Source organism: Amphiura filiformis, chromosome 16 (assembly GCF_039555335.1).
Source record: "Amphiura filiformis chromosome 16, Afil_fr2py, whole genome shotgun sequence".
Lineage (NCBI taxonomy): Eukaryota > Metazoa > Echinodermata > Ophiuroidea > Amphilepidida > Amphiuridae > Amphiura > Amphiura filiformis.
The window spans coordinates 9452648-9466457 of NC_092643.1; the positions used below are offsets into that span (position 1 = coordinate 9452648).

At 37.1% G+C, this 13810-nt stretch overlaps 1 protein-coding gene across 6 annotated transcripts in view; it reads right to left on the reverse strand.

Annotated features, from left to right (window-relative positions):
• Positions 1-13810, reverse strand: part of LOC140135517 (G protein-coupled receptor kinase 3-like) — a 108254-nt gene that overhangs the window by 40686 nt on the left and 53758 nt on the right. For 4 of the 6 annotated variants that reach the window (XM_072157044.1, XM_072157041.1, XM_072157045.1 and 1 more), the window contains exons 7-8: positions 13612-13663; positions 3866-3957 (exon numbers count right to left, since the gene is read on the reverse strand). In XM_072157044.1, the coding sequence (XP_072013145.1) occupies positions 3866-3957; positions 13612-13663 (144 nt within the window). Of the gene's footprint in view, positions 1-3865; positions 3958-13611; positions 13664-13720; positions 13773-13810 lie in introns of all 6 variants that reach the window. The other 2 variants (XM_072157043.1, XM_072157046.1) reach the window with 1 other exon arrangement.

The window sequence follows — 13810 nt, forward strand, 5'->3', positions numbered from 1 at the left end:
ATAGATAATTGCACCCATTATCACCTGCTATTGTTAATATACAGGATATGGTATACTGTATAATGATTTGTAAAAACATTTGTAATATGTCATCTAATCAAAAATATAAAGCACGGATTAGAAATATTGTCAATCTATCTTTCAGGGCCCTATATATTAAGTAGAACAAAAGATGTTTACAAGTATTAACATTAGACAACATTACACCAAGCCCCTGACTGCGAACACGCTAAGGATCCTGAAAAGAAACCGCAGCAAATCACAAAATTTGGAGCATGTATGGTAGCTGCCATTGGGGTGCTGGGGTGTAGATTGATTAACTACTGTTTAAAGTTTTGTAGGTATAGACTACTTGACATATTTGTTTATCAACAAAGGCAAGGGACTGGTCTATCGATATGTTTGAACGAACTGCAACACTGTTCAATGGCTTTCTTGTACTATAAGAAATGTGGTGAGCGATTTGAAATGCATGTGCCCTGAGCAAACTACGATGCATACAAACACTGCAGGGCAAAGAACAATGGAAAGCAATATAAGCAATCTCTCCTTGCAAATGAATTTGCTTAATATTATAGGAACTGGATTTAAGGTGGTGTGAAATTAGGGGTTCATTCATATATTTTCATGACTACACGGTTGTTTATGTCCAAAGGGCCAATTTCATCAAGTAACATCCCTACCCCAAGATTGCACATGCGGGCCACCAGCCATTGGATTGGATTTGGGAATTTCCGCCTGTTTTTTCAGGTGCACCACTGTTCAGCAGTGTACTTTGAACATCTATCTATATCACCTTTTCACAAACATTATTGTTTATGCCCAGCTTTCGATCAATCACACGTGCTGTTATATAGCGTGTATGTATGATCAGGAAAAAATAACAATAATATCAATCAGTTTACTTGTAAGAGTGATTAATATGTGTCACAATGCTTTAATTTAATTCTTATCTAATGTATAGGCACTATCTTTGGATATCTTCATTATAAGGAAAGGGAGTGGCACATCAAGTACTGATGAACATATTCTAATTTCAAACAATTTCAAGGATTTCAAAACGCATTAAACAGGAAAAATAATAAGCATATTAAAGTGGTAGATTTGACTAGTGTGGAGGTATCTTATTCACTAGGATACACAACATGCTCATCTATCAGGGCACAGTTCTTTAACCCCAATACATTTGTACATTCACTGAATGACCTTTGAAAATTTGAGTACAGAAACTCATACTCTGCACCTTGAGGTCAAAATTTGCACTATGATGGTTTAATTGACGTTATTGAACTATACCATTGGGATGAGACCATTGTGGTCCATGGTGATTACTTTCTGTGTTCATATATACTTACTGGGTGGGTAAAAACAGGGATAAGGAAAGTTGGGATAAGACTCCTAGTCAAATAATATATACAGGTATGGAAGCCGCCATTATCCTGCCATCACGTAGCCCTGGAACACTACCGCGACTTCTACCGGCTGCATCGCGTCCGTGCTCCGCGTTCAAGTAATAAAATTACCCGTAAAAATCACGGCTTGCTGCATCCAAAGTTAGACTTTTTCAAGCCTGCTACAGTGTATTTTTTCAAATGTTGAACAGCTATTTTTAATATTTTAATGACATTTTTAGCGCATCCATGAACTAATTGTTATTGATTACATCCAATCGACCAACAATCCCGCTATCCTGGCCAAGATATACAAGAAAATACTGTTTCAAACACAAAAATTAACCCTAAGTTACACACCTACACGTAAGACTTGGCAATAGTCTAGTTAGATCATTGTTGTCAAGCTCGAGGTGATTGACTCCCAATGATTGACAGTTGGGAACACGTAATTGTACGCGTAGTCATGGTAGCGGGGGTGCTAACGGACGAGCTCGATAGCACCCCGGCGCCCTGTTAGCACCCATTAGCACCCTATGGCGGCCCCCATACGTGTGTCAAATTTTGTGATTCACAGCAACTTCTGTACAGCATTCCGTAGCGTGCAAATTTGGCGAATCCGCGTTTCACTGTCAACCCCCTGGTAAAAACCAGGAAGTGGTTATATCATTGCAAAACTTGGACTTTAAGCTTCTATAACTTTTATAATTCATTATGTAAATAATCTGCAAATCAGCAGTCTCATTGTCATACAGAATAATATATTATGATTGAAATTTTTAAACAAGTGATAAAATAAAAGGATTTGGACTATTTTACTGCATTTTGTGCTATTTTTAGGGTAACATTTGGCCTAAAAATACTTGAAACATGAAAAATAATAATGAATTGTATAGTATTAATTAACAAAATGATTATAGGCCCTTCACATTAAATTCTTAGTTTACTGTTCAAGATGTTTTTTAAATGCACAAGGTAACTTTTTAATTATTAATTCCTTAATATTTTCTTTATTTTGAAACGAGTGGTCACAGGCCAATATCAACAGTACATTTTGGCACTTAGACAACTTTACTATTTAATTTTCATCTCTAATGTGGAAACACCATTAATTTGTTTTTGTTAGATATCTTCATCTCAAGGAGAGGGAGTGGCAGTTACCATGGTTACATCAAATATTGATTAACTTACTATTCAAAGAGTATTCAATGTGATAAATAATAACATTATTTAATAATAACATATTCCATGTTATTGTTATCGTTCAATAACAATAACATTAATTAATAATCCGTTCCAAATTGCTTATTGACAAATTTATATTGTAATTTGCATCTCAATTGCGTTAACATCTTTGTCTCTTCAAAATCTTTTTCCGAAGGTGAAGAGGGTGTGTCAGTAGGAAGAAGAGGTGTGAAACTTGACCATTAATAACAATTACATTAATCAGTAAATGCTTTAAAAACAAATTGATTAGTGCATCCACAGACTAATAAAGACTATTTTCCAACAGTCAAAGTCCCTGTGCATTGTATGTTGTGAATTTTCGCATATCAATGACGGTTGATCGTTCGATTGTGTGTGTCTAACAATCACACCACCATTGGGTGCCTTCATAAATACACGATAGAGCATTGGGTGTCTTCGCGAACGAACACAAAAATATGCGGTATTATGCAGAGTAGTTTCTCCCGTCGCACTTCATAGAATGATCAGCCCTCATTATCGGGTGATGCTGAGACTGACTACTGTATATGGCAATATTTTCGTGTACATATATTTTCGCGGTTTCAAGTATTCACTGACAATTTTCGCGAGATGTTAAATTTTCGGTTGTTGGCAACTTATAATAAAATACATAAGAAATTTCTTCATTTTAACGTATTCGCGGGTTAATATTTTTGTGGGCACATATTAATCTGTGAATTTCGCGAAAATAAAACCACCGCAAAAATTTCAGCGTATACAGTATTTGGAGTTTATTTGTATCTCTTTAGCCTATGAGTGCATGGCTGTGTGGAAATTGTTTTTCTTGGATATTTTCTCAAGGTAATGGAGAGGGAGTGGCAGTAATAACCAGAACATAAATTAGTTAATGCTTTAAAAACAAACTGATTATTGACAAATGTTTAATTAAATTTCTGTCACAACTGTGAGAACATTCTAAAACTAATTTTAGACATCACACCATCATCAATCAGATTCCTGATTAAGTCCCATGATTTTGAAAATTCTAGTTATAATTCTAATCCAGTATATCAGCTTTTATTTACAAAATAATGTTTGAACTACTGGATTAATTATCTATAACTTTACAAATGATACTGGCATTATAACTCAAAGACTAAGACCACAACAAATCTGTATTATGACAAAGAAAAACACATTTCCCTTTGAAGATAATTTGTCCGGATAACAGGGATAAAAGAGGTCCGGATAAGTGAGGCTGGATTGTATCATGAGATTGTACTTACATTTTGCCTGTGTCTGCTTTACGACAGCCGTAGACTTCACCAAAGCCCCCTCTGCCTATTATTCTGTGTACACTGAAGTCATTCATTGTTAACTAAAAACACAAGAACACAAAAAGAGACAGAAATATAAAGTAAGAACAAATTTATAGCAAAGTAAAAGTTAATAAGGACTGAGGACAAGAACTTCCCAAAATCTATGACACTTTGCTTCTAGAAACACCGGCCAAAAGGTCAAAATAGGAAACTGTCAATGTCCGGGAAAAAGTACAGGTCATTCACCAGTATCACACCACTGATGATGGAGTATGTTTGCTCCGACATTATCCAGGCAAAAACGTAAATGTTGTTAAATAGCTTAAAACTTCTCTTAAATTGAAAGTACAAATTGTTTGACTCTTCCAGGTCAGAAATGTAAACATGATCTCTGTGATGTCCTGCATCAAACTCGTTGGTGCTTTAAACATATATAGCTATTAGTTAAGAAAATCATATTAAAGGAGTGTTTCGTGATCCTAGCATCCTCTTTTTATGACATTTTTCAGTACATATCCACGAAAAAAGCCTATTCCCAAAATTTCAGTTGATTCCGATTTTATGCGTTATGCGAGTTATGCATGATTATGTGCATTACACTGCTCCATAGACAGTGCGTTGTAATTTCGTTCTGGTGCACCAGAACGAAATTCAAATTTCACGATATCTTTGCAAAACGAATTAATCTGCAAGAAATATTTTGTACATAAACATTATGTAGCCAAAGGTTTCCAGTGATATAAAAATCTCAACTTTTTTTGAGAAAAGTGGGGGGATGAGGCTGTGGATCACGAAGTGCCCCTTTAAAGGGCATTTTGTTGTGATTCTAGCATCTTCGTTTTAGTGTATGTATGATTTAATTGATGTAGGGCGATTTCACAAAAGGTCATAGTTTAAATCTGCCTCCAGAAAACAAGATGCATGGAACAAAGCAAATGAGTCAATCAGTATCACTTCAACTGAGGATTTCATTTGTGCTTTATGTAGCAGCATGTCTTCTGGAGGCAGATTTGAACTAGTGACCTTTCTTGAAATCACCCTATACATGAAAAAGCTTATTTTCAAAATTTCAGCCGATTCAGAAATTATTTGTGAGTTACATAAAATTGCATGTATTACAGTGCCCTGGCCCACAGGCCACTGTGACTGTGTGGGCATTTCCATCTGCCAACTAGAAAATACGAATTGGCCGAATCTCTTTTGGAGTAAGTGGGGGATGGGCTATGGATCATGAAATGCCCCTTTAAGATAAGGATAACATTACTTTCTTATGTAATAACCATCTTAATTTACCATAAATATGACTACATCTTTATAACTACACCTTGAATATTTTTTGCAACTATAATTGCAAGGTTTTTATTTTCTTGCTTTTCATTATCAATGTCAGAAGTGCAAAATCCTGAAAATGGCATTTCCCAATACTTGTGACTAGTGAAAGAGGAAAAATCTGAAATCAGGAAAAATCCTGAGAAATTGGTACTGCAGAGAACACTTTTCTTGGTAAACTTGCATGATTGGCCTTACAGCCTACCTCTTTTATTTTGTAATGTTGCTCCACATTTATACATTACTTCTCGTATGATTGTGTCATTTGTATGTATATATTGTGTACTGTTTTGCAAGTAATTCAAATAAATATTATTACTATGACATTAGTTATCGGACAACATTGGAACTTTTTTTCACCGGTGTAGTACGTGCAATGCATAAATAAAATAATGGGTTCTGATTGGCTGACTGAATCACGCCATAAAGAGTTAGCACCTCATTCGCTAAATAAAGCCGAGTGGCATCACATGACCTTAGCATGATCTCATTTTTTTGCACAATAAACGATCGAGGCATGGACATCACCAATGTAGAAGTTTTCTAGTACATTGTAGTGTGTAGTATTATCATATTAGCACAAACCAAAATGATATACATTTTGTAAGCACCGAGTTAATCATGCCAGTTGCTGAAAAGTATATACTTTCAAAAATATTTTGTCATTTTACAAAATATTTGATTCCCAATTCAAATTGTAGTACCTGGTAGTATGTTTATGAAAGTGCAGATACATAATTTTGACTTTGTGATTAGACTAGTGCAGTGGTGGCACCAGGGGGGTGGGGGTAGCCAGAACTCTCTCCCCTCCCCCTGTTTCCCCCAGTCAGAACTCTCCACCCTCCTGTTTCCCCAGTAAAACCCAAAATTACAAAAACTGTTGATTTTGCCACCCCCCCAAAAAAAATTCACTTCCCCCAAAAAAAATCTTGGTGCTGCCACTGGAATATACTATTCAGCAAATTACTTCAGCAGTACCCGTCTGATTACCCCGTAAAAAGAACTAGATCACACGATGCTATGCAGCTTGACCAGCGAATGAGATGCGTGATGATGACGCGATACAATTAGCCAATCAGAACCCCACTTCCGTATACGCCATAAACTGTGCAAAATTGGCAGACCGCTGAAGACCTGTGCTGAAAACTGTGGTGCAAAACACCTGTCTCCTGAGTAAGAAGACAGTATCTGTTTTGCACTGTGTATGTAGATACTGCATCTACTTTAGAGGGCAGGACTAGAGTAATGCTGGTTTCATACTACCCTGCCGCTTGCCGCTGAGCGGCGTGGCGCACGCGTATTGCCGACAAACGGACACAATCAAGGCTTGTCATTGGTTGAATGCCCTGCCGCTTGCAAGCAGCGACAAGCGGCAGGAAAGTATGCTGGAGGCTTAAGAGGAACTGATGTGCTCCCAAAGTGCTTCCTACTACATTGTATTGGGCCATTCCAGTTAACATCCATACACCCCCTATGGAATATATGACCTAAATCTCAAATAGGGTTACCTGAATGAGTGGCTCCATTTATAATTCACACTCCCAGTGTGGGAGATTAAGGTTATGTGTGTGTATGGGGGTGTATGGATTTCAGATGGAATAGCCCATTAATAGGTCAAAGTGCTCACCACTTCTGATAGTCCAAAGTTTAAGGAAGTTACTCAAACTGTCAACAGTAGTGGCGGAAGTATTAACATTTTGGGGATGAGCATATTTTGTGACGATTTTCAATTTTGGCCAATTTTAGCCCAAAATGATGGCAAATTTTGGCAACTATTGGACCAGTGCTCCCCCTCCCGCTTCTGCCACCTATGGTTGTCAAATTCACAGTGAAATAAACTACCATACTCTCATACTATAATAATTATTTTATTACGTGTTGATTGCACACTTAGATTCCAATCCATGATTATCATGTGGTTTCAGGTTTACGTGTCGGGTATCACACATACGTATAACTTGCAAAAGGTTACATTACATTAGATTCATAAATTGAATTTAATGACTGTGAATTTCATACCATAGTTAATAACTAGTATAAATGACAGGATGCATCTCTAATCATTAAAACTACATAATTTATTAAGGATCGTATGAAGACTGACACAAATATGATTAAATTGGTTGGCGTATGTATCCAACCATTTTGAATCATGGGCTAGCTGCGCACTGTTTACCAGCCAAGTCGTAACAGGCCACATTAAATAGTATGTGTCATTGCTCCAATTCTACTAAAATTATGAAATGGAGCATAGTTTATGCTCTCATTAAATATGAAGACTTTTAAAGATGAATTTGTACTAGATCGCCTTGTGTTATGCATCACTTTTGAAAAGTGACGGCAATTGCTTTTGCATTTATAATAAACTCGCTACTTCATAAAAACATTTTGCAAATTCACAAAGTACATTAATTGTTAGGACATCCATTGTTTTTAATTATTGGTTTGTGGTATAACTGATTTTCTGATATAAAAGGGGGTGATTAAGTTCTTAGTTAATTATTTTTTGACAAAATTAAAACATTAATATCTCAGGGAATGTATACAGTTTTATGAAATGTCCACCATTGTAGCTTGTAAAATTGGCAAGGAAAAGCAATTAATGGATATTGTTTTTGCTTGACACATTATTAGATAGGACTCATTTTGCACATCATCCTATCAAATGTCTACATATCAGACAACATCTGTTCTCATGGATATCTTATTTTGTATTCAATAAGAAGTTTCACAAGATACATAACGCACAGGTCTACTGAAATTTGGCGGGTCAGTTGCCTGATGAAGTGTGATGGTATCACACGCAACATAGCATTGCTAAAAATAGGTAAGTCCAGTATTTTGATTTAATTTCAAATTTCATGTTACTACAACTGGATGACTGAGAACATTCATCTTACATTTGTAAGAAGTTGGCTGTTGTGAAATTCTTCCATTTTCAAGGGATCGTAAAGGTCCGTTCATACTACCACCGCATTTGCGATACGTTGCTTTGCGATGCCGATATATCAATTACTTTTTGCGCAACTCAACGCAACTTGTTGCATTTCCAAGTTAAAATGTATTTAACTATTGCGATGACGCAATGCAGTAGTTCGCAGTACGATGCAGTGCGGCAACGTACTGCAAATGCGGTGATAGCTGTAAGATTATGTATTTGCCGATATTCATATTGTTTTAAGAAAATCGGGCATCCTCCCTTGGTTTCAAGGGTGATTTCCAGTGTTCGAATTAAGGAAAAATAAATGGTTGTCCCACGGACAACCAGGTTACAATTTCTGGTTGTCCGTCTAAGTTTTTGGTTGTCTGTACTTGGAATATTACCATATCGGCTAAAAGATACACATACAAGGTGAGTTTTGGCTACAGATTTATGGTTGTCCGGCGGACAACCGAATCAGTATTTTTGGTTGTCCGGTGACATTTTTAGTTGTCCCGGGCAACCGGACAACCAAAATTTCGAACGCTGGTGATTTCCAATGCAGTATGTGCCCACATACATAAACTTACCCCCCCCCCCACACACACATGTACCCAGCGGGAAACTTGGACTGCCACACAAACTTTGCGTTCTAAGCTGTTCTTACTATCTACTATGGAAACACACACACAAACCTTATGAGTTCTATTCCTTACTAGACTCTGGTAATAATGCATTTTATTCCAGTTCTCAAATGTCCGAATCGACATACCAAGGAACAAAATGGTAGATTCTGTGTGTGCACTACCACTTAAAGGAAGTCTCCGGCAATCACAACATTATTCCTTATATGTTAGAAAAATAATTATCAAGCACGAATCACATGGTTTTATTTAAAACAAACTCATAGTGACCATAAAAACGAAACACGCGATATTCAAAATTCCCGGGCGCCGAGTGCAATGACGTCCCAGTAATACAATGAAGACTGACGACAATTGAACACAAATAACCATTACGTCATTGCACTTAGACAATTTCGGCGCAGGAATTTTGAATATCACGTGTTGAGACCCGACTGTTTTTATTCGTTTTTTGGTCAATATGAGTTTGTTTTAAATAAAACAATGTGATTCGTGCTTGATAATTATATTTCTAACATATAAGGCATAATGTTATGATTTACGGAGTCCCTCTTTAATCATACAATGTAGGTTAATAAATGTGTATCACTTGTCTCAAGTGAAATTGTACAAAATAATGTGTGCCTACTAAGATGTTGATGCGTCTAATGCACTCCCCTGTGGGGATTTCTTAAGCAACAAGTGATACCCATTTATTCACCTATTTCATACACAATGTGTGGACACACACATTTGAGTTTTATTTCCCTTCACTCCTTGAGCTATATCCACTCTATCACAGATTGACCCTCACCCTCCACCCCTTACTGTAGATATTATTTATGATGCAGTGTTAAGCTATTTGCGATTTACCAACATCATCTCTGCATCAAGATAATTATATATCTACTTGACTTATTATGGGTTACATCTGAGGTAATGGAATTGGTGTCAAGAAAATATGACATAATGGATCCTCATATTGTGCTGAAAAGTTGTTAGAATAGAAGCAAAAGAGATAGTGTGCAGATTTATAGAGAGTGTACTGAGCATCAGCTATTCCAGTTGAAACACATACACCCCCTATGGAAGACATGACATTAATCTCCCACACAGGGGTGTTGATTTCAAATGGAGACATCCATTCAGGTAACCTTATTTGAAATTCACACTGTGTGTGGAAGATGAAGATCATGTCTTCCACAGGTGTGTCTTCCATAGGTATATGAATTTCAACTGAAATAGCCAAAAATGTAGCTGCACCAAAGAAGTTAGAATATTGTCACGGAGGTATAAGTGCGTTAGTGTTATAGACCTGAAGGGGAAGTCCTCTTTTGGTCTATACGCTAGCGCGCTCGCCTCTTAAACCCAGGGTCGTGGGTTCGAGTCCCTGCAGGACCGGAAGTGGCTCGAGGAGGCGCAGGATATTCCGTGAGGGGTTTGTGACAATATGATAGACTTGGCTCTACCATACTTGATTGTGTGATGTTGGTCATCACATTATCACATTAAGTCCAGCTGTGCTCATTCAATTGAAATTTCTACTGTAGTTACAATGTTTAGGTCTATCTGAGTCGTGACATAATGGCTACTGTGTAAACACTTCTTTAAACTCACATGGTACATGTAAGAAGACCAACGCAATTGTAAACCAGTTACATTAAATTTGTCACAATGATGTATAGGATCCACAAACCTGATAAGTTCCCCCTAACCCTTTTTGAAATAAATTGACAAATATTTTATGTAATGTAAAAAAGATGCCGTTTTAAAAGTTGCATCCGAGTCCATACAAGTCAACTCTCAAACAATACAGTAGGCCAGGCCTATACCAGTGTTTGTTAATGAAACCCTAACTGCTATGGACTCGGTTACAAGTTTCAAAACAACCCCTTTTTTACATAATGAACCACTATGACTGAATGCAAGGATGTGCGAAGCTACAAATTTTATACATGTGTAAAACAGATGAGACTACACATACCATTTTACATTATTACATTTCGTAAAATACTTTTTCTATGCATTTCAAAAGTTGTTGGGGGGAACTTAGTTGTGGATCAACTATAATATCTGACACAATCTGATCTAACCACACCAAAGGAGACAATTTTGAACACTTATCTAATACCATCAATAATGTGCACAGTAACAAAGTGCTGAAATCAAGCATACTTGGTTATATACACTACAAGATTCCTATTGGGGTTGCGTGCACATGTACACCATCACCAAGTTCTCACCAAGGTACTAGTACTGTGCATTACCAGTATAGTACCAGTGCAGTACCACTGCTGGTAGGTCCTGTGCAGTTGCAGCATTGTTAGTGTGTACCAGTCAGGTACCTAGGCGACAGTGTGCCTGTGCAGTAAGGCTGTGACCTATCGGGTAATGACGTATTCGGTACCCGAGGTAAATTTCAGGCGGGTAACCGGCACCAAATTGCAAAAAAAAAAAAAAAAAAATTCGGTTTTAGTGTTTCTGGACCTAGACCTAAATGCTAGGATCATGGTTGACCTTAAAAAAAAAATTGAATTTTGCACATTGTTTTGTAATTTTAATATGAAAATTGATACATAGTTTTCATGTCATACTCTATTAATGATATCAAAATGCATTGAATTTGAATGCATTTTGATATCATTAATAGAGTATGACATGAAAACTATGTATCAATTTTCATATTAAAATTACAAAACAATGTGCAAAATTCAATTTTTTTTTTAATTTTTTTTTTTTAGGTCAACCATGATCCTAGCATTTAGGTCTAGGTCCAGAGACCCTGCAAAACCGAATTTTTTTTTTTTTTAATTCGGGTAATCCGTAAATGGAATTTGTATCCGGGTAGGGAAAAAACAGGCGGGTACCCGAATATCCGGGCTTGAGTCACTGCCTTACTGTGCAGGCGGCCACAATAGTAATCTTGTAGTGTATACTAACAGTTACAATAAGTAAGTATATAAGGATTTATAACAAGAAACTATGATCCACCAAGTGGATCCCAAGCGCGCTGTTGTGAAGCACGATTTCATGCAGCTATTCGCTGTCATAGTGCACGTTAGTAACCATTGGTTACTGGTTCAAGCCTGGGCTCATACACCTGTTCCAAATTATGATATGCCATATAGGCTTTGTGTTGTGATCATTTCAATCAGTGGTTCGTTCCAAAGAAAGCGTGAGCCGGTTGACCTGGCAACGGTCATATTCTAACGTGCACTACGCCAGTGAATAACTTAATGGGGCAAACCTAGGAGGAGGTGCCATTTTGAAAGGCAGGAGAGAAACCCGCATCCTGGGGACAAACTTGCAAGGATTAGCAACCAAGCTCACTTAGGGGATCAAACACGGGCCACAGTGGTGTGGGGTAAAAGCTATGACCATTTAACTGAACCATCCTCACAAAACAATGCCTACATGTATTTTACTTTGATTGTTTTTGCCCCCTGCTTTTTCCTATCTCAATTTCAAACTTATCACCTTTGGCTTGCTTGGTTCAGATCATATCAAAACAAGAACTGCCTTTAAAAAAGACAACACCACAGATGAAGATCATGTTTCATAATAATAAGTGTGGACTAATTAAAACAGGGTGTGAAATACCGGATCAGTAATTCTTGGTAAAATAAATACCAGTAAGGTCATACTGGGAAATACCATGAAATATTCAAGAATTTTCATACTGAAGCTGACACAAAAAGTAATACAGAGTGCATCAAAGATATTTAAACTGTTGACAATATCTAGACTATCTACAAGGTCTTTATCTGAAATTTCTACATATTAGGCTATTCCATTTGAAATCCATACACCCTATGGAAGACATAACCTTAATCTCCCACACAGGGGGTGTGGATTTCAAATGGAGTTACCCATTCAGGTGACCCATTTGAAATTCTGAAGATTAAGGTTGTGTCTTCCTTAGGGATGTATGGATTTCAACTGGAATAACCCAAATTTGGCTACTGTGTGTACACAGTTTTTAAATGCAACCAGGATGGAGAGTAGAAGAAGAAAGTTGACTTATTATAGTCACAATGTACAGGTATATTATTATGGTGTGCCTCAAAAGAGATGTCAACTAAATTGACTATACTATGATCAGCTCGTAATAGGCTATTAGGTGTATCCATAATATGGTGTAATCCTTGATGTAAGATATTCATGAGTTACACTGGTGTAGACTGAATTGAGGAATTAACCAGCTTACAGAATAAAGCTGTGAAATCCTTCCATAGAAGGTTTCTGTGCTAGACTAATTCCGTACAGTTTTACACAGATTAACCTCATAATGGCCAAGAATCATTTGTTTTTTGTTATTGCATGCATCAATTAAGTCTGAACTTACTCCTGCTTAAATTCATAAAGGCACGCGTCAGCCACACAATACACAAAGTACAGCAAATTCCTGTAGATGCCGCACCCAGCTGTGTATTCGCTATTCTATATTAACCCTAACCGGCCTGAGCAAAATATAGGCACGTTTTCCTTGGCCCGGCCAGCGAAAGACCCATGGCTAAGTGTCAGCGACCTATTGCTTAGCATGCAAGGGATCTGGGGTTTGAATCCCACCCAGAGCAAACTCTTTATTCCTTCCTCCTTTCCCTTCTACTCGCCAAAAAGCCCTTCAGACGTTAGGGTTAATCCCGGGGTTAATCCATCACGTTATTAGTCCTGCCTACTACTAGCGGATCATAGAATATGTACAAGGTATGTCTACTGAAAAAAAGTTACAAGTAGGCCTACATACTGTAAAGGTATCATGCAGTAAGACTGAAGAGAAGAGACTAAAAAGAGAACTGGTTGTGTCACCATAATAGCAGCCAACCTTAGCTTTTACTTACATTTATATTAAGTTCTACATTCTTCCACTGGCAAAATCTAGTAAATTTGTCACTGCAAGAGAATCAGAGATATAACAGCCATATTATCAATCATTTTGTTAACACTTACATTTATATCTAGTTCTATATTCTTCCACTGGCAAAATCTAGTAAATTTGTCACTGAAACAAGAAGAAACAGAGAAGAGGAAAAAAAATCC